The sequence below is a fragment of the Lissotriton helveticus genome, chromosome 3_1, assembly GCF_964261635.1.
Source record: "Lissotriton helveticus chromosome 3_1, aLisHel1.1, whole genome shotgun sequence".
NCBI classification, from domain to species: Eukaryota; Metazoa; Chordata; class Amphibia; order Caudata; family Salamandridae; genus Lissotriton; species Lissotriton helveticus.
Genome location: NC_136061.1, coordinates 1,026,066,846 through 1,026,089,469, shown reverse-complemented (window position 1 = coordinate 1,026,089,469; position 22,624 = coordinate 1,026,066,846). Strand labels below are relative to the sequence as shown.

The 22,624-nt window shown below is 43.5% G+C and overlaps 1 protein-coding gene across 1 annotated transcript in view; it reads right to left on the bottom strand.

Moving 5' to 3' along the window:
• Nucleotides 1-22,624, bottom strand: part of LOC144824202 (dynein axonemal heavy chain 11-like) — a 3,356,387-nt gene that overhangs the window by 1,487,623 nt on the left and 1,846,140 nt on the right. The window contains exon 54 of the mRNA XM_078683354.1: nucleotides 9,545-9,695. Coding sequence (XP_078539480.1) covers nucleotides 9,545-9,695 — 151 coding nt within the window. The remainder of the gene's footprint in view (nucleotides 1-9,544; nucleotides 9,696-22,624) is intronic.

The following is a 22,624-nucleotide window of genomic DNA, read 5'->3' as shown; positions in this document are numbered from 1 at the left end:
TCTGCAAGGAAGTCTGAAAGGTATGAGAGGATCGTGTATCAGTATCTTGATATCTATCAGGTTTTCTTAAATCATCCCTATTTCTCAGGTTATACCTCTTTTCAGAGTGCTCCTTTTGAGGAGATCTACCTCTGGACTGAGAGCGCTTCTCTTTAGGAAGTGACTGTCTACTATGTTCCCATTTCTTTTTAGGAGTAGTTAGATTGTTTTTGATAAAAACTTTTTCAGGATTTTCTGTTAATTCGGGCTTTACAGGTTTCCCTCCCAAACTATCTCTTCCTAGTTCTTCATAGGGTTTTTCAATAATTCTGGCAAGTTCATACGGTTGCTCAGTAATATCGAGTTCTTTTAATTTTTTGGCGGATTGCCACTGATGCTGCTTCACCTTTAATGTTAGCTAATAAAATAGCTGAGACGTGTTTGAAATCTTTCAGTAATTTCATACCAAGATTCAAGGCTGGTTCTGGACTGTATTCATTTTGAATCTGTCTCAGAACATCTGGTATCACCGCCATGTCTTTTTGTGTAAATTGAAGCAAAGACTGTACCCCAAGTGTCACAGTGCTCCACGTGTGGTACAATCCCCATTGGTAAACAGATTGTTAGAATCCTGTGTTTCTCATGAGGTGTACTATTGGGAAATACTGCCTCTATTTGAGTAATTTTCTGGGCTAACCAGAAAGGAATTTGTTCCCTTTTTGCGGGCAACTTACCGATGACTGACTGTATAGTCTGTGGTGTGATTTAGTTTGTGTTCCCCCGATGAGGGGTGTGCTGTGGAATTCTTATAGCAGGTTGGACTGTTAAAGTTCGCATGACATATTGTACCAATTGTCTATGTATTTTAATTAATTGTTTTAGCTGAGCTAACAGTTCTACATCTGACATTCTCTCAATGTCAGGATGTGGTGTATAGCTGGCTAGTACCGGCCATGTGGCTCCTGGTCTACCTAGTGGACCGAGCCTGGTAATGTGATTTTGATGTTGTAGGGCACCTTTAAACCAGAGCTGATGCTCTTGGTAAGTTAGTGGAATTTCAATGTCCTCAAAAGGAACGTATTCCACTGGATGTTCATCTATCTTATAGAAATGGAACACGTGTTGTTGGATTTGCTTGTGGAAAGACAATCCATGAATAGAATACCTCTGTCTGCCGATATTCATGTGCCTCTATGACAAATATGACTCTACCACCTCTTGCTGATATACCATTTTCTATAAGGTTTAAAGCTATGATTTTCCTTACGTTTTCCGGGATGATTATAACATCCACATCTTCTTCATTAAACCCTGTGGTGTCAAGACCTGGTCGATGATTTCCAGATCCACCGGCTTCGGTGTTGTTGTTATTCGACATTGTTTAATGAAAGTTTGCAGAGCAAGTTTGAAGGAAATAAAGATAAGGTGCACAATATTTTGGAACACTGTATCCTTCAATGTTGAACAAAACCAAAACTAATACATAGGATTTTTCTTCCTACTCAGTTTATGGCGGATATTTTATCCCTTAACCCACTCCAGACGTCTATTGGAGTTTTTACGGGATAAAGGGGTCTCTGCGAAAAGCACGACTGAGTATCTAGCGTTAAATTAGTGCCTTACCAAACGTTGGGCGCCATGTAGTGTAGTTCCTATATTCCCAATAGGCTCTGCTCATTGGAATAATATATATCTTATAGGTCAGACGTAGGACTGAGGTCGAATAGGTCTCTATTGAATATATTAGACTTAATTGTGAGTGCCAGCTAGCTCAGAGGTCACTAGAAACTTTCTCGAATTCACAAGAAGGGATTAGTTTCTGACAAACGCATAAACATGACAACTTTGTTTCCCCAAGATAAAACTAAGCATCAGAGTCTTGAAAACAATAGATAGATATTTCACTCAGTCAATCGTGCATGCTTCGTTTCACCAGAGGTGCAGAGAAATAGATAGATGGGCGTTTTCAATAAAAAGGTTTTATTGAGCAGTCTTCTTTCTCAAGCATAGGAAATGAATTGCTTCAATCGTAAAACCGGTTGTAAAATATAATGCATACAGTATAAAGAGTAGAATAAAATAATACTGTGAGAGCATTGTATGGTTCCTAAACCATAGATATACACATGCATAAATAACAGAGGCTAAAAGTACTCAACTGGTTCTTCTAAAATACGCCTACCCTGATGTACCTAACCTTAGCTTAGTACGAGGGAAGAAGTAAGTGAGGTGTAGCATAAATGTAGTATTCTTTTGCCTAGAATCTGTCCAAGATTTCTCTTAGGGTCTAATCAGCTCCGTACCTTAATTTTGAATGAAGAAGGTCAGGCTCAGGAATCGATTTCCCAACAACCCGCATGGGTAGCTTAGAAACACTGGAGCTGGATTTCTCGGCAGGAGAAAAGACAGCGACTCTCTCAGTGCGTCTGTTGGAGGGTCGGCTTCCTTCGGCACTTGCTGTAGCAGGATGCTTTGGGCAAGTAGATAGTCGAACTGCTCCAAACCACCGTGTGTTTGCTAAGGCAAGTGTGGGCATATTTATACCTTGAAGTTGCAGAGTTTGACGTAAAGGTGGACATAATAACGTCATTAAAGACTCTCAGTTCTTTGAAAACGTCATGAGTTCTTGGACAAGTCAGTTCTCGAGCAAGGGAAAGTCCCTAGCAGCTGAAGCCGAGTTTTCCAAGAAATCGTAGATTTTCTGAACAAATGGAAGTAGCCCTGTCGTATTTGGACTGCATGAGCTATGGCTAAATATGGGTATGATTCTTATGCCTATATAAGGATATAGTGATTTATACCTATATATGGGCATGAATCGGGAAATTTACAATAGTGTCCTAAAATGGTTCACAACAAGGGAACACCTCCTCAAGACCTGTTTTACCAACCTGCACCAACACATGGGAGACAGCAAGCTGGTTGATTGACGGAAGCTTGCTGAGGAAGCGGACCTCTGGGTCAGCACCAGAGTGCCCAAAAAGATAAATGGGGGGACTCCCAAAAGGGGGGCCAGGGTTCCCCCCCAAAAGAAGGAGGGGATGATAAGAAGAAAGAGTCTTCTGTCAGCTCCCAAAAATATTCACAGGGAAAAGGGTCTGGCTCAAATTTCCAACCCAGCCATCAGAAGAAGTCTGCCACCGAAGACCCCTAAGTTGTATGAGTGTTACAGGTACTGACATTACAAAGAAGTTACTAAGTGTTCAAAGTGAGTGCCCCTGCCTGCTGGAGGAAAGGCACCGGGGGTGGCAAGCATGGTAATGGGGGAGGAAGTGGTCCCAGCTAATGGGGAGTCATTTAGTGGTGTTACCCTAGTGTCCCTGGGTGACAGTGAGATGGTTCCCAGGATCCAGGTGCCTGATAATACAGCAAAGTATAGGCAGAGGGTCATCATCAATGGGTAGGAGGTAGAGGCTCTGAGAGATACAGAGACCAGAATGACTATGGAAAGGAGTCCACTGGTCACCCTGGAGCAGGTAATTCCGCAAGCCAGCCACCAGGTGGAGATGGCAGGCAACAGACAGAGTTGTTTCCCAGTGGCCAAGGTGCCATTTGGATGGGGGTTGTTTGGGCATTTTGAAGTTTGCCATGAGTCCCGCCATGCCAGTGGCTTGTCTGTTGGGTAGCATCCCGGATCACTCTATCTGGAAGGAAGTGGAGCTCCCGTGCACATGTGGAAATGTTGGGTTTACTAGACTGGATCTGTGCTATCACACGATCCATGGTTGGGAGCTAGGTTGAGGTATCTAAGATTGCTATAATTGGGGGTCATAGAACCCTCTAGCACCCCTGATCCAGTCCAGTGGTTATGGTACCAAAAGCCACTCCGGCAGGCATTAAAACTGACCTGAGGTTGTGCGTGGACTGTAGGGGGCTGATTTTGTGACCCGTATGGATGCCCATCCAATTCCTCGGGCAATTGAATTGATCGACAGGTTTGGAGAGGCCAAATATTTAAATACCTTCAACCTCACCTTCGGGTACTGACATATTGACCTCACCAAGGGAGCCAAGGAGAAAACTTCCTTCTCCACTCCAGAAGGGCAGTACCAATTCAGCATCATGCCACTCAGGATCAAGAATAACCCCACCACCTTCCAGAGGCTGGTGAACCAGGTCCTTACTAGTATGGAGGCCATCTTTGCTGCTTATCTGGACGGCATCGCCCTCTTCAGTAACAGTTGGGAGGATCATCTCATTCACCTCCAGGAAGTAGTTCAGACCCTGCAGCAAGAAGGCCTGACTATCAAGGCCAGTAAGAGCCAGATTGGGCAAAGATCAGTGGTGTACTTGGGACACTGGGTGGGCCGGGGTAAGGTGTAATCCCTCCAGGCCAAGGTTGAAGCCATCCTGGCCAAGGAGCCCCCAAAGCTCAAATGGGCATAGAATCATCTTGGGCCTCGCCGGGTACTACCGGAGGCTCACCAAGGAATATGACACTATTGTGACCCCCCTTATAGGAGCTGACTTCAAAGAGAAAGCCCAGAAAAGTCATATGGACCGAGGTCTGCCAAGCTGCGTTTGACTCCCTCAAACAGGGCATGTGCACAGCTCCCGTGCTCTGGGCCCATTACTGCTCCCTGGAATTCATTGTCCTGACGGATACCTCTGAACACCGTATTGGGCGATACTGTCTTAGCTGAACAAGGAGTTCCTAGATCAGCCGGTAGCCTATATCGTCCGGAGGTTACTCGCTCGGGAACAAAGGTGGATCACCATTGAAAAGGAAAGCTTTAGCGGTGGTCTGGGCCCTGAAAAAGTTGAAGCTGCGTTTGTTTGTCCCTCACTTCTTGGTTCAAATGGACCACAGATGCCCAGCAGGCTAATGTAGATGGGGGCAAGGTCCATTTCATTATAGGAGATGGAATTTATGGCAGAACACTGACCAGGAGTAGACCACTCCAAAGCTGAAGGTCTATTTAATGGTTTCCATCTTAGTGAGAGGACTACCTAGAAGCTGGGTAGAATCCCCTTACTTGTTAGACCTGACACGCTTGAGGTAGTGTTTCCCTAAAAGGTTTGCTTATTCTCAAGCCTGATGTTGCAGGCCTGTGTGTGTGCAATTGCACTTATTCGCAGGTTGGCCTTTCTAAACCACTGGCCAATCATGAGGGGACCTTTCACTATCACTAGGGCACCCCTGAGGTAAGTATTAAAGGGTGTAGCACGTGATAGGTGAAAGGCAGGACAGATACACATATGTTCCCTGCCTAGGAAGTGAAGAATACCCATGTGTGTTTTCACGGCCTGTGAGGTTTGCTCTTCCCAAAGGTTAACATGGGGAAATTGTTCAAATTACTTCATGCTGCACTAGTGGCTTACAGTAGAACAGCCCTATAATGTTTCCTATCATTGAATTAACATTTAAAAAACATTTTTTGTGATAAAGAGGGACTTATCAACAACTTAGAAATTCAACTTCTAGAAAGTGGGTAGTTCTCTGCTCTAAAATGTTTTTTTATGCTTTTATGTTTGACTCCAGTCCACACTGGAGGTTGGGGGAGCACATCTGTGCAATCCTCCGAGGCAGCTATAGACACTAGGCATGCAAATGGAACTATGCCATTTGAGGGACTGGCTGGAAGATTGAAGAGAGATGTTTTGACACTTGGCCTCTGGGAGCCAGATCATGGCCCCACTAAAGATTAAGGTCTGCATTCCATGGCCCCATTGAAGACAGGAATTAAGTCTAGGGGAGACATCTGTAGGGGACACTCTCTGAACCACCCCAACTTCAAAGGCACACTACAGTATAATGACTTGTGCCATTCTCCAACAAGGTAGAGATACACTTGTGTACACATGAGACAGTAGATCCTGAAACTCCATGGTGTGCACTGCCAGAGGAATCTGTTGAGCACAAGGAGGATTACTGCCATTGGACAGGACATTCACCCTTCCTGAAGAGTGGCTGGCCTGGGCTGACTAACTGCTGCTGTGTGGCACCCTGAAGTGTGCTCTCCAATGACTTTTTGGCTTGCATAAGAGATGTGGAGGAATCAGGGACAACAAGGACCTCTCACGAGCGACCCACACCGTCTACTTGTGACACCTGGAAAAGGTGCCCATTTAAGTGCCCATATCATTTGTTGGATCTCAACTGGTAGTACAGCGTGAGTGTGGAAGTAAGTATTGTGCCTGGAGATTGGATTGCCTTGTGCGGAGCACCAAAAGTACTGCCTGTATCTAAGGTGTGTGTGCCCTTCATCGTGGGACCTCAACATAGATAAAGCGTCTTGTTGGTGGTGAGCGGATTCACTGGTTGCTTGGTCGATCATGCTGCATCTCTCTTGTGTATCACACCAACTACATGCAAATTGCGTGCCATGTCCGATTCACAGGTTGCAACGTTCGGAGGTGAGGGCGTAACTGTAGTAGTGCATCATTCTACTTCATACGGAACTGCTGAACGTGGGCCTGTGTGGGTGACCGAAATTGTCTGGTGCAGCCCATATCAACGCGTATCCAATGTTTCGCCTGATTTCCAGGGAGGTACAGAATTTTCAACTCTTTGTTGTCTGTGGCTGGAATTGTCTGTTGCAATCCTTAGCAATGCGCATCAGACATTGTGCCTCATTTCCTGGGAGGTTCGGATTTACAACACTTTATTGTGTTTGACCGGAATTGTCTGGTGCAATTCAGATCAATGCGCATCAGACGTTATGCCTCATTTCCATGGAGGTACTGAGTTTGCAAATCTTCATTGTGTATGACCAGAACTGTCTGGTGCGACTCATATCAATGCACACCAGACATTGTGCCTCATTTCCAGAGGTGGAATAGAGGAGCAAATTCATGTTCTGGGATCCCAAATTGCCTGGGTGCACTTTGATTAACGTGTGTCTGACAGGGTGCCGCGATCAGCCTAGAATCAGGGAGGAAGGTTTTCTTTATCTCCAGCTCATGGGTGTTGGGTAAATGGGGTTAGCTGAATGGTGGAGGAGGGATTGGGCCAATAGGTCTGCATGTGCCTTTTCAGCTAACCTGCCGGATATCAGCTGCACCACAGTACAGTGCTGTGTGCATGTGGGAGAGTATGCTCCATATGGACCTGCCATATATATCTGGCACCGCATATCAGTGCTGAGTATGTGTGTGAGAGGGACTGCTTGTTATTAACTATAACGTATGGCGGTGTTGCTTTACACGTTAATTCCCTGCCGAAAGAATACTATGTTTGACATTGGTCTTTACACGTGCGGCTTTGGCCCACGGTGCTTTTTAAAAGTGTTGTCATTATCTGTGTGCACACATTTCTGATATTGTTGTGATCTGGGGTTCACGCAATACCTGTGTGGCATTGAATTATAATAATTGCCAGGGTGGTTCTCGTTCTGACAATGTTTCACCTGCATAAGGGTGCTGGAGAGTAAAATAGGATCTTTCCAAAATGTGCATATTACTGATGCCATTTTAACATGTTTGGGCCTGTACTGCTAGTGATATTTCCGAATGTAATTTATGTCCAGAAATAAATGATGTTCATGTTATGTTAATTAATGTGTATGTTGAATACAAACTTTATTTACTTACACAACATGTGAAGTCTCTTTTGCGACGCCCAGTGTATTTATTGTGTGAGAGTGCTGTGTCAATGGTTTACATATTTCCTCTGTGATAAGCCTGACTGTTCAGCGCCAAGCTACCCAAGGTGGAGCACAGTGTGTGTATCCACCGAGCCCTGATTGGACTGGTAGGTTCTACCTGGCTAGGACTTCGCCTCACCAACCAGAACGTGCCAGTTCTAACAATCCCATTTCAATGCCGACACACATTGGCAAAGAAACAGATATGCATCAGGCTATAAAAACTCTATTGTGCAAGAGGATCTCTGCTCCAGTGTTGGAGGAGGAACAGATTATGGGAGTTTACAACAAATAATTTTTAGCCTGACAAAGTCAGGAGATTATAGGATGGCTCCTGGACCAAAGAGAGTTAATCACTTCATCTGGACTGTTATTTCAAGATGGTCACAGTGTTATTAGATATTACATGAAATCCGCCAGGTGCTTGTCTATCTGCTCTGGATCTATAAAGACACTTATAGGCATTTTCCCATTAATCAAGCCTTTTAGCAAAAGAAAACTCTCAGTTTCAGTTGCCTCCATCCCATTGGTCTTGCCTTTACTCAACAACAGTTTTGATTAAGGTACTAGTTATCGAGGCTTCTTTCTTGCATGAAAAAGGATTCATATAACCATCCATAAATCAAAAGGAGAGGGGGTTTGGGCACAACAGCATGAGGGATCTAATGCAAATGACCGATCTCAGGGCAGAAAGAAATATCTTCTCATTGGTAGCAGCATATTGTCTGGGAAGAAAGAATGAGTGGATGAGATGGGGATATGATTTTCCCTTTGCACGCTCCCTCTGTTTATACCTTCAAATCTTCTTTACAATATCACAGGCGTCATGGTCCCTTGCATAGCACTCCATCCACACTTTAGTTAACAACACGCATCTCTTGAGCATAACTTACCGAAGCCTTGCATCTTTGATTGCCCAAGAGCTGGGTATATGCCTTCCAGCCTCTTCTCCTTATCTCTTTTGAATTTTCTGGCAGACTGGTAGGAAGTACCCCTGATAGATGCATATTGCCGTTACAAACCATTATTTCCACTTGTGCACAGGATAGCCCAAAATAATTCTTGGAGATTTCTGGTCCATCCATCCCATCTGATTCCCCCAAATTAGTCTTTAATGACTGCTGCGACTTCACCTCTAGGTCTGGATAATGAAAAGGTGGGCCCACGGAACAAGGACTGTAAATGTGGATGTTGTGTAAATGTGTATTATGATCTCAACTTTCTTTAAAGTAACCTGTTGGGAAGGCACATATCTTTACTGTTACTTAATGAGTCAGTAAAAAGAATATGGATCCAGTTTATTCCTCAGTGTGCCTGCTACATGGACGATGACACTGCACTTTAAAAATATCCAGGGGTAGATTTACAAGAAACTGACATATTTGGACAGATGCGCTGGTTTCTCTGTGCCTTTGTGCAAAACCCTTGTGCCCCCATGGATGTGCCGTATTTACAATATGGCACACCATGGCACAAGGATTGACAGATGCATCAGAAATTCTGATGCATCTGTTGGCGCAACAGTCGCTCATTCCTGGAGTCGTGTCGCAAGCAAGACACAACTCAAGCAATACACAGGTAGGCCTATTCCCAATACACTGCATCACTCCCTACGACTGCTCCAAGCAGGCGTAGGGTTTTAACATAGTGGCGTCCTAGAAGTGGCGCAGTGAAATCTTATAGATTTCACTGCGTCACTTCTATGAGGCATTCCTGCGTGGGAATGTCCACCCTGTCTACATTATTCCTGGCGCAGGTATAATGTGGTGCAGGGCTTTACAAGGTGACGCATCTCCCTAGATGCATCACGTTGTAAATGGGCCACAACATGGTGCATTGTTTACACCGCCACTGCGCACAAAAAGTTACGCAACAGCGGCGCAAAAATGCCGCAAGGGGCTTGTAAATCTGACCCCCAGTATTTACATGATCCCATTAGGATTTGAATAAAACAAGCAGAACTGAGAAGTTAATCTTACCTGCACCATACTGTTTTCAGGAATTGGTGTGATCGTCTTTAGATTGCATCGAACTTGTTCCAAGCAATAGGGAACATATTTGTCAAACAGAATGGTAAGATTTGCTCTTTCCGATTGAGCTTTACGCGTTTCGATCCAGCTGGTAACATATCTACAAGATTTAAAAAAAAATGGATGACTTGTTTTTGAAACCTGTATAATAAATACCGCTACCTAAGAAATTACAATGATTCCAACGAAACGAAGCAGAATGGAAAAATCACACGAGCCTTAAAAATTGTAGTGCGCCATGTTCGTGACACGTGTACAATACATGTAAATAAGGAGGATCACATTTATAGTTCCACACCAGGAATAACCTCATTGTGAACGCCCTTCCAAGACACTTCTTTTTAAATGCAGGTATTCAATTTCCTTTCATGAACATCAAAGAATACTATGAGAAAAATATGATATAGAAATAGCACATATATCACCTGACTACCCCTTACTTTTTCAAATAATTAAATATGAAAAAGCCATCAATATTGATGCACAGTTTTTTGTGCACCTTAAGCCAAAAACGTGTCAGTCATGTAGACTCAGAAAGAGCACAGCTCTGTGTAGTAAATATTTATTTTTGTCCTGAAAGGTGAGGGGTACTGTGCCAGGTGCTGGATTGCTTTCAATACCTCAGTCACTCTGACTCTGCAGACAATAGCACCAAAGCCTCATTCTGTGAATAACAAATAATGTGATTTCTATAGCTCATGAAAACATAGGCACAGAGTTTGCAAAAGTGGCATCTAATGTCATTGGCCAAAATAACTGTGAGGCATCATCAATCATTTCTTGTGTTCTTTAGGTTTTAAAGTTCACTTTGGAGAACAGCCCATTTCATTTTTCTAACATTCAATGGAACCAGAGATGGAAATTTCGGGGTCCCTTAAATTTGCATATTTTATTCATTCTTTATTATAGGTCTGGCCATGTATGTTTCGCACATGGAAATGTATTTTTAAAACACAGTAGGTATCCATTGAATGTTTCAACGCAAAGCACAAAATGTTCATTCTGTACCAGTAAAGGATTTAATTACCCATAACGAACTTTGCAACAAAAAAAATAGGAACAAGTACAGCGTTTTCAGGTGTAATTAACATAAGCAAGTTGTCCGTTCTTTGCACTCAAGTTTCATCTACGTTTAGCTATGGATTTTCTATTTATTTCTAGGTTTCACAAACGTTTACAAGAGTACTAGAGGTGGGCGAGCCGACAAATTAACAGGGAGAGCCGAGCCAGAGCCGAGCCAAGTGCCTGGCTTGGCTCTTGGAGCCCGTATTTGGCATGTTCGTAATGCAACAAGCATTATGTACACCTATGATGAAGTCTCTTCAAAAATCAAAAGGTGTATTTCATTAAAAAGTGCAAGAATGGCTTTGGACGCCAAAATGGCGTTTGACACTATAGCATGGGATTACTTGTTCGCAGCTCTTGGCCGTTTCGGGTTTGGGCCCAAATTCATGGGATGGGTTAAATTGCTTTACACCAGCCGCGGTCGGCAGTAGGAGTTCCTGCAGGGCGGTGACGTGGGGAGGGGGAGGGGCAGGGTGGGGGGTAGTAATGTATGGATCACGGAGTTTAACAGGTAAGTAAACATATAAATAAATAAAACGAATTTTGTTGCGTGCACTTCATCACCAAATGTGATAATGTTCCAGTGGCTTCACTGGGCTTCGGTTATCTGGGGATTTTTATCACTATCGACCCCACACTTTTCTTTGATAGGAACCTGCTTGAACGCTACAGAGGTTTCGTTCGGATGTCAAACATTGGAAAACGCTTCCCCTTACCTTGCTAGGACGTGCGTCCTTATTTAAAATGCTAGCTCTGCCGTGGTTCCTGTACGCGTTACAGAACACGCCCAACCAGGTTCCGGATCCCTATTTTTCGCAGATTGATGCCACGGTCCGAGATTTATTGTGGGACAACAGGCCTCCCCACATTGCCATGGCCAAGCTTACTATGGGATGGTATGACGGAGGGATAAGTCTACCGGATGTGCGCCTCTACTATCAGGCCTCACAACTGACAGCCATCAACCAGTGGGTCTTTGGGCGCCATGATGACCCCAGCTATTGCACTGACCACTGGCCATTGGGGAAAGGGGGCTTCAATAGAGCACTCTACACGAACCACAGGAAATTGTGTCTGACCGGTCCTACGGCGCGTACGGTAGAGGTGTGGCATGTCGCGCAGAGGCGTATGGGATGGCAGGGCCGCCTTACAAAGGCTACCCCCCTATGGGAACCGGATATTTTGGGTCGATTCAGCACCTGTGTTGGTTTTGATAAGTGGGATATGATAGAGATCTCCACGGTGGGCGACTTATGGGTTAAGGGCAAGAAGGCAAAGTTCTCTGACCTTCAAACTAAATACCAGTTAGCGGAGACAGAGAGATTTCGCTACCTTCAGATCAGTCACACCATTGACTCAGCCCTTCCAAAGGATACTCCTCTCCCAGACTACTCTCCTCTGGAAGACAGGCTCTTGTTGGATCCTATGTCCCGGAAGGCCATCTCCCTCACATACAAAAAATTGATTAATAACCGAGCCGATCCCATGGTCAAACTGCGGATGTCCAGAGAGGCTGAGCTGGGGGAACTACCCAATGAAGACTGGCTGGAGGCGCTGTCATCACCCCGGGATGTTGCCATCCCGATGCGGCTTCGCCTGGTGCAGCTTAAAATTCTTCACCGAGTATATTTTGATGCTACGCTACTACACAGACTAGGCAGACGATCTGATGATCGCTGCCTCCGACATTGTAACCAGAAAGGGACGTTCCTGCATATTATATGAGAATGCCCACACATACAACAATACTGGACGGAGGTCACCAGACAGCTGACTAGGACCTGTGACAAATCTATCCTCCCAACCCCTTCACTGTGTCTCCTCAATATTTGGGAAGCAACGGACCTCACACAGTCATGGGCCACGATGGCGTGGAGTACAGCGAAACAAAACATTGCTCAGAAATGGGGTGTGGACACCGTACCGCTACTAAGGGATTGGGCTATAGATATGGACCACGCCATGATTGTCGAAAAAACAGTCTATAAAGGAAGGGGGTGCCCACGTAAATGGGATCACAAGTGGGGGAGCTGGAATAAATATAGAGGGGAGATATGTGTCTCGCCGACAATAGAACTAAGGAGAGAAAGACTCCGGAGATTAGGAGGGGAGGTAGATGAGATATTGACTTAAGCGGAGGGTGAATAGAGATAGATGGGTATGGCTGACGTTTCCTGACACGAGAACGAGTGAGCGGCCCACCAGTAGTTTATTTTGTCATTAGTGGAATGTGCTGTCCCATATCTCTGTCGGACTGACAATGAGTGTATATTGTTGTTATCTATTAACGACCTGTATACAAGCTACTATTGCATGGGTCCTTGCTGCTGCTTTTGTTTCAATAAAAATTCTTTAAAAATAAAAAGTGCAAGGATTTCATGTAGTACAACAAATTATGACTGCTCTAAGACCCGTCTAATAAGACATGAGAGTTTGCAGACATGAAAATAGAAACATTCATGCCCTGGTCATGACGACAAAGCCGTTAATGAACTGTGAAGCAAGTCAGTTGTAATGTGTACCCTATATGTGGCCTCGACTCCTAGGGGCAGATTTACAAGACCCTTGCACCACTTTTGCGTCACTTTTCCCATGTTAAAAATGATGCAAAAGTGGTGCAAGGGGCTTGTAAATCTGCCCCCTATTACATATCATAGGTTATTAAATCAAACACATGTGTTTGTACAGCACATCCTGCAGCTCACTTGTTTTAAGGGGCTATCATGTGTGATAATGAAGAGAAAGGAAGTTTAGTGAAATAAAATATTTGCCTAGAATAACACAATTTGGTAAAGCGGGGAGGCGGGATTGATCCCAGTTTTTCTCGTTTCACATTGTGCAATTTACCATTGGCTGGGTATCGCTTTCTAATTTTTTACATTCAAGGGCACTGCAAATTTTTGATGCGTGAGGTTAGTTAGAGCTTTTGTGGCAAACAGAAACCACATGAAGGTTCAACTTATTCTGAGTTCTAAGGTCGAAGAGGGCCCTGAGCTGAGGAGGGCCTCGAGCTGACCAGGGTCTTGCGTTCAGCGACACTCCCGTCTCTAAAGAGTACATTTGGAAAGCTGCAACAGTCAAGGCTTTTAAGGATTACTTTTGCAAAACTTTTGTGAATTCCCATTTAATTCAGAGAAAGTCGTTTCTGAATGCATTATTATACAGAGTGGGTGCACGCATAAAGAGCTTCTGATTACAGCAATTCCTTTTCTTCTCCACAGGAAAACATATTTTTGCATTTACCTTACACTCTCATCCACTTTGGTGATGCCCCTTGCTTTAGATATTCTGAAAACAAATTTGCTGTTTCCAGTGCAATATTACAGACATCAAAAGATGAATCAACAGATGACTCAATAAGAAGTAAGAACCAGTGAAAAGGTTTACAATCTGCTGAGTAAAGAAAAAAATACCATTATATATGGACACCGGCATTTGATGAACGAATAGGGGACCTGATTGTAGAAGAGCTTAGCGTGTACAAGTGGTGTTTGACGCTTTTCCACTCCTGGGGCACTTTTGTATTAGGGGGCTGAAGACACTTGTGTAGCCTCTCCTGTAATACATATTGCACAACTACAATCCGAATGGGAATATCGAAATCGAAATGGAAGTATGTGGCATGAAGCACATTCACCATCTGCCACACAGAAAAGCATTATATATGTCATAAACCTGTGCATAATTTGTGCCAGGGTGTGCAAGTGCTCAGCACTGGCACTTCTTTACAAACACCAGCAATTTAATATGACAGCCCACCACATGGTAGCGCTGTCTCCCCTATTTTTAAAGACCAGTAGTGTTTCACTGTGCTATATACTTTAACAAATATAATGAACTAGAACGTCTATTCCATTCTTACAACGCAAGGTGGCTTGGAATAGTGAAAATGTCACACTCAGTTTAATGGTTAATAGTAAGTGTTGGAGTTGGCATTTGGCAGGCCTATCTGGGGCATTGAATGATATTTATTTATTTATTTAAGTGTGAGAACCAGTGCCTTCCTGAGAAATAAGTTGGACCCTAGAACCTGCTTTGTTACAAATTAACCATTGTCATAAACATGTCCTTGCAATACAATTTTGTTAGCAAAAACAACGATGTGTCAGCTGCTCCATTACTTTGAATATCAGAAAGCTGGAGGTTCTATTTTGGCTAATATGGAACGATTACGAAAATCCCAGAGGAGGCAATAATGACTACCCCTTGATTTTCAGATACAAATGTATTCTGAATACATATAACCCCGAAAATGTTTGCCAAATACAAATGCACAATTTTTTTTAAAACGAGGACAGATATTGCACCCATTAAACAGGTTTTAAGTGCAGCAGCCAAACCTAAGAAAATGTGTGCTCATACACGTCTTTTACTTCTACAGCTGAAACAGTTGTCCTTGAAAACCACTGCATTTTACACCGCTTTGAAAGGGAACGCAGCCAAATATTTTCTATACCTACTAACAAATCCAGGGGCCGTATTATACATTGTTCCCCGGGGTCACAACAGGCATGTGCACCCACTTTGTCTGCCCCCGAGGCAAAATGGTATTCCAGAACGGAACTCCGACATGTGGCCCTTTGCAAATGAGGGAATCATTTTGCCGCTGCACCTGCGCCAGATTATTGATGCGGGCGCAGAGTGAAACATACGCTTACAACGCGTAGTGAAAGTGCACCACAAAAAGAGGATACACTTTAGTGTGCCTTCTAAAGACAGCCCTCTGGAAGGGAGAAAAAGGCTCACATGGACCCCCCCAGATAAGCCCATGCAGGCAGGTGCAGTCACTCACTGCACCCTCTTGCAAGGGTATCTCTCTCCCTTCTTCAAATTGAAGGTGGCATGACTCATGCACGCTGAAACACGGAGCGGCTTTGAAGTAGCCGCCATTGGCGGCTCATCCGCTAAGGCAGAGGAGCATCGCCCCACTGCTTTGAGAGCAGTGCAGAGGAAAAATAAAATGAGAATAACTTAATGTTATTATCATTTTACTTTTCCGTTCCTTGGTGCGAGGAGGGACAGGACTGTCCAGAGCAGGTACCAGGGGACGAGTGGTTTTCACTCCCTAAGTGCGGATGACTGTTTGGCCCGCCTTCTTGGGCCAGCCAATGAGTCATGCACACTTTGCATCTTACCCACCAGGCTGTAATGCTCAGCCTAGTGAGGAACATTCACAGGCTCCCTGTCTCCATTTGTACGCCGAACCACGGAGCTCAGACCAATCACAATGCTGCATTGCACGCTGTGAATGGCTTTGGGGAACCAATCACAACGCTGCATTTCAGCATAGTGATTGACTTAAGGAAACATGCAACAGAACACAGGCGGCAGCTGCGACACGCCCCAGATAAATTTTCTTTCTTTAAAAAAAAAAAATCTATTGCTAGCTCACCTCTGTTCCCTATCAGCTGCCACTGGCAGCCGCTTCATATTTCCCTTGAATGCGCTGCCCCAGGGCAGTATGAGTTTGCGGCTTTCCTGGGGGCTGCGCGTTCTTTGTAATTCGACGCACTGTTCCTGTTTGCGCCTGGCACACCTTTTGAAAGGTGCTGCAGGCACAAACTGGGACAGTGCGCTGTATGCATAGTACAGCTGGTAGCTACAGAAAGCTCCATAGGTAAAATCTAGTATACCTAAGGGAAAGGCATTCTAAAACATCTACCTTTGCTTGCTCATTCTCAAGTATGTATAAAGATTAGACTGATTCTTCAAAAAACAGACTGAAGGAACACCTGTTTCTGATTCACTAGTACATCATGTGTGGATAATTAAATGTTTCATGGAACTGAAAATAGGCTGACATCGTCCTTCTCCTTTCCCACTCTCCAAGTCCTCTGATTTAGTGATGGGAGCTTCTCTATCTGCTGCTTTCTCTGTCCTCTCGCTTCCTTGCCCCCTTTCTATCACTCACTCACCCTATAACTTGCAATACCACAGAGAAAGGAGCTATGCACCCTCAACATTAAAATTAAGGCTTCTGACCTCTAAAAAGTTAAAAATTATACATGAACTTATAGGTGCCCAACTATGACCTCTGTTGATGTCTTGAATATACTAGGTAAACAAAATGGAAAAAAAAATTATTGACATTTTTTTACATTTGTAAACGGTAAAAAAAAAAATCCTTGTACAATGGCTTCTTTATTGTGAATGGATGTGATGTTTTAGGAATGATATATCAAATTCCATTTGTGAATGGAAAATAATTTTGTGAACTGACCTATGTACTAAAAGGTTGGTTCACAAAATTCCAAATAGTAGTCGGTCACAGTCTGATCTACCTCATCAATATTCATGAGGTAGGTCGCAAATTGCAACTCACTTCAATTGAATGTCATCACTGGAATGGTGGCTACCGGAGTCAGCAAACCACCATGTCTGTGACTATATTTAAATAAACTTATATCAAAAGGGAGGGAAAAGGATTCAAAGTCCATTCGGTTCCCCTGGTTCAATACTAAATTAATCAAAAATGGGAATGGACACTAGTGTCTACTTAACCATTGGTTAAGCTTTGACAACCCTCATAGACAGCCTGGTTCAGTTCGGTGCGGTATATCTTTTTTCCGCCCCGCCAGGTGTCATGGCATAGTCATAGGGTTGCCAAATAATGTGCGGTATGCCTGCCTCACCCGAGGCTACCTCTGGTTCAGGTAGAAGTGTCCAGAAATAATAGGGAAGGGAAAAAGGGGATTTACATTAAAACAGTGTGTCACCGAAATTTTTTTTTTTAATGGGTTGACACTGTATTAAAAAATGTCGATATATGAAAAGTAATCGGGTAACTAGATTACCATATATCTATGTATATATGGATGCGTCAACATGTTTCAGCTCTTTTGGCCCAGCCGGGTCTGAAGAGCTTTCGTCAGGACAATGAAAACAAACAAACAACATATAAAAGGTACTCACACTACTAGTGTTGGGTCCTATTAAGCTAATATAGCATTTCTTATTTAGTCACCTTGTTAGGTTTAGCTTGACAGCGTCAGGAGGAGTGGAGAGTCGCTATACGCGGTCTTTGCCGCGTGGACCGGCTTTCAGTCCCTGTGCTGACTCTGCTCCTGGTTACCTATTTAAATAAAGCAAACTTTTCTTTAAAAAAAAATTGCCAGGTTTTCCTGAATGGAAACGGGGCTGCATTTAAAAAGAAAAGTTTACTTTTTAAAAAATATGTTTGGTAGCTGGCAGTAGTCCCCTGGACTATTACCTATTCCCCAACAAACCTTTTTTTTTTATAGATAATAAAAGGGGAAGGGGTCTCAAGGGGACCCCTTCACTTGTGTGAAAGCGTTAGCACCCCAACTCTGGAGTATCTAACTTTTCAACGGTTTAGAAGGGGTGCCTTAAACACAGCCATTCCAAATATTAATTTGTTAATCCTTTCTAAACCAATTTTGCGATTTGGTATCCTGTTACCTAATCGCAAAATGGCATTTAGTATATTAAAAAATGAAAGACTTTGTGACTGAAAAGTGGCTTTGTACACTATGTTAATTCTATATGAAAAACTAGTAATTAAAAAACAAACAAGTAACAAGTGCTTATGTTCACTCCCTATGTGAGGAAAATGATATTTTGCCTGACCAAAAATGTCCACTACATACACCCTATGTTACATTCATGTGCATGTCACCCATGCATATTTCTCGTAGTGGCCTGAATCACTAGGCCTCTGCAAACATGTCCTGCAAGTCATCAAGTCATCAAGTCTCCCAAACATTAAGCTAACATGATGGCCCATGTTTTTGCACTTTGCATTGTGCACTTTTAAAATAAATATCGTACTGAACCTTTTATTTTGTGGTTTGAGCCTGAAACCACTTTCTGAAATATTGTTTTCATGACTCCTGGCACACTGAAAACTGCAGTCACGTCAGCAAGAAGCCTGCCAAGACAGTGTTATGAATAACAGTTATCTGTTTTCAGTACAGAGTGGCATCCCTGCCCGGTGAGGGAAAGCAAACAGAACCCGTCCGCGACAGATAAGGCCTAGCCCTCTGTCTCAGCCCCCATGCAATGAACGGAGAAATATATGCTTTTTCTGATTCTTAGTGGTGAACAACCTTTTGCTTCAGACAATATATCCCCTATCATATCAGATTGTACAAGATGTGCTTTACGCCCTGACACAAGAGATTTCTCTGCTAGGCTGGAAGTCAGCTCTCCTCCCAGTTACACGTCAATTGCACGCCATGCTCAAGTTGCACAACTAGGGCAGAGTTCCAGCTGGTCATGCAAACTCCTCCTCTAAGTACCCACCCACCTATGACACCTACCTATCACCTACCTATGACTTATCAAGTGTACACCCTCATGCACCCTCATACACGCCCACATGCTCTTATCTCTTTTTTTCTTGCTCTGCCTGGAGCGCTCCGCCCTATGTACAAGGAGTAAAATGTATATATTCTGTTCATTGTTATTAAATGTTAGATTACTCTTCCTGAACCTCAGTGGTGATGGAACATATTCTCCCTTTGACTCGAGTTATTGGAATAAAGCCCATTTTAACTTGGACACCACGGATCCTGTCTCTCATTTGATGCATGATACTTTGTTAATGCCTAGAAATTCTGCCAGGGTAATATTTTATTTACCACATTAGTTGGCGCCCTTGAACAGGGACTTGTCCCTTTCCCCACTCGCCGGAGTTTGTAGGTCTAGTCTTTGCCCCCTTCCACAGCCGTGACGGACTTTAAAGTGTACACGCCATTGGGATTTCCCGCTACTCCCTCAGGCCAAGGAGGAGGACGGACTGCGACCAGGCATCCATGTGAGGCGGTGAGGAACGCGGATCATCTCAAACCAGAGCCCAGTCCGTGAGAGAGCAAGGTCCAAGGTCTCCAGAGGTCCACCTGTTCCAAGGCGCATGCGTAGAAGTTCGAGGCCTTCAAGTTTCAAGTCCTGCTTCCCGGTGAGTACCACTATGGGGAATGCATCAAGTTTCAAGACGGGCCCATGGTAAACGTGGGAACGGTAAAGACGTGTCTCATTTTTGAGACCGGTATGGTTGTACTGTATTTCAGTGCATAAAGTTTTTCAAGTACATGTTTAGCTCTCTGTGTCAGTTTAGGTTGTAACTGTTTTAGTGTTTAATATTTGTTTGTGTGTGAATGATTGTTGATTGTTTCAGTCTATTTTTGTGAATATTGGTTTCAAACATGCCACTGTTTTCAAAGTTACGTCAGATAGGGACCAGAAAAGGTATACTAGAAGAGTCAGTTAACATCCCACCTAGAGACACACCTGGTCATTATATGTATAATAAGCATGGATTAGACGCCATTTTGTTTTTAGATTTATGGGTAAACTATACAAAGGACCTGGAGGAAAAGTATAGATGGCCAATCTCGGGAACATGGGATCCTGAATGTATTATGAGGGTGGAGGAAGCGCTATGGAAAAGGAAGTCAACACCCTCTCAGAAAGATGCCATCGAATTGTGGCGCAAAGAGTCACATAGGAGAACAGAGAAAGAATTGAATAAAGCAGATAGAACTAGACAAGCTGGGGAAAAAGCCAGAGAAAAGGAACTGCGGGAGGAGGGGGAACGTGTCAAAACAGAACAGACTGATAGGGAAAGAAACGCCGTTGTTAATGGTATTTATCCCGTTCTGTCAGAAGAACTAGCTAAAGTGACCACCTCAGAAAGATCCAGTAGGCCGCGAACGCCACCACCTATACCATATAGAGTACATAGAATAAAGCCGACAGCATCAGATGCGTTCATTTCCTCGTATCTAGACGAGTCCCTTCCAGACTACGTTAATGCAGGTTTTCCTCCACCCCCACCAGCAGATCAACTCCAGCAACTTCAGCAGCAGCCCGTAAAAGATGACGTAGGTCCCGGGGCAGTGGGAGGGGTGCCTACTGTAGATGCAGCCATTCCAATTTGTGTATATGATCCAGAACCAGGAAAGGGTTCAATGGTCGTGATTTCACGTAGACTAAGACAAGCTGTTGCATATCTAGAGACATTACCAGACATGAAAGATCACCTAGATAGCATGTATCGTTTTATTAGAACGGGGGAGGGACCAGATAGTATAGCACAAGCCATGGCACAAAGAAAGGTAGGGGTTAAGAATCATATCTTACGTTTCATTATTAACTGCCTGATCAGGGAACAAGACGAAGGAGACGGAGATGTAAAGCCAGGTTTGATAGAATGGAGCGAGCACATAGATGCCGGTAGACATGAGAAACAGGGACAGATAGATGCCATGTACAAGAAAATACGAAAGGAAATAATAGAAAGGCACAGAAAAGAGTCTGAGGAGAATGGTGAGTTATCAACAGAAGAAGTAGATGAGCCAAAAGACAAAATGAATTATGTAGGAAAAGCGCGACAGTTTGACAGACCCAAGTGCCTTGATTACTGTAAACAAGGGCCAGCTATAAAAGAAAGATATTCCCTTGAAGCTCTATTCCAGGCTACTGAAAAAGCACTGAAACAATGGATAGGGAATGAGAGACCTCCCACACAACACGAAATAGAGTTGGCCCGGTCAGCCACCCAGTGGGTGTCCAATGCCAATATATATAGCAGTGATATAGTGGCTCAGACCTTCTTAAGCCTTCCACCGAACGAACAGCGTTTGGCTGGTATTTACATGGTCCAACACTTGATAACGTTGTACGAAAGTCAGCATTCTGTTCCTGGTCACTTGCATAAAATACTTGACGACATTTTACTAGATAAATGGACAGGTTTAGGTACTGAATTAATTAATGTAATCCTGGATCAACGACATAAGTACATAGATTCTCTGACTACATACATGCCTCCAGTCTTACACCATGACAGACATAACGTACACATAGACAGACAGAACCCCCTACGAGAGGTTCATCCCGTCAAGAATGCGGCCAATGAGTTACAACGGGTGTATGTTTACACCCCCTTAACGAAATTAGAAATTCTTGAAATGAAAAAGATGTTGCCTTGTCATGATAAAGACCCAGGGGGATTTCACCGTGAATTAAAAGACATCCTCCGCATAGGAGATTATACATACGCTGACATTCTGAAGCTATTAAAAGTACTGTTACCTGCAGGGATTTATGAAAAGCTTAAGGAAAAAGACTGGGAAGTGGGTGAGAAAAAGTTAAGTTGGGATGCATTGGAAACAGAAGAGAAGGGCAGGCTCCCAGGAGTTGGTCTTGGAGAAAGAGCTAGAGAACTACCTGAATTTCTGATACAAGTTTTGCCAAGATTATTGATTACTAAAAAGGAAGACTGGGATGCTATTTCAGCCTGTAAACAAAAGCAAGACGAGGACACTAGTGATTTCTATTCTAGATTTGAGAAATGTTTTACTATTAATAGTGGCCTTAAGCCAGGTAGCGAGTCATTTCCACATCTTTTTGTGAGCAAATTAGTAGAGAATTCCTTACCCCAGATCAAGAATAGAGTACTGAAGGTTGAGAGTACTTGGCAAGCAAACAGCCCTTCACAAATGTTACAGATGCTACAGTATCATCAGAACAGAATTAGGGAGGAGCAGGATCATGAAAGAGACGCATGAAAGAGACCAAAATGAAGGTGCTGGTTGCCCAGACGGTACCGGCGACTTCAAACAAACATAACACAACACCAGTTAAAGGGAACTGTAATTATTGCAAACAACCAGGTCACTTTGTAAAGGACTGCACTGTCCTGAAACACAACATTGCTACAGGCAAGACAAAAGAGAGACAGTACACTCCTAGACAGAATAACACGCAACAAAAAATGTATAAATAAAAAAAATGAGATTTAAAAAAAGAATGAGGATCTGTGTTTTATCGATCAAGTTTGGCTTGATCATAACCAAAATAACAGTGTCTATGTCTACGAAGGAATGCATTAAAGATGCTTACATATAGCCTTTGCTGAATTATTTATTGCATGGCACCAGTGAGCTTTTCTCTCTTTGATATTGTTATGAATGTTTTTAGATCTGGCTAGAGACAGCTATA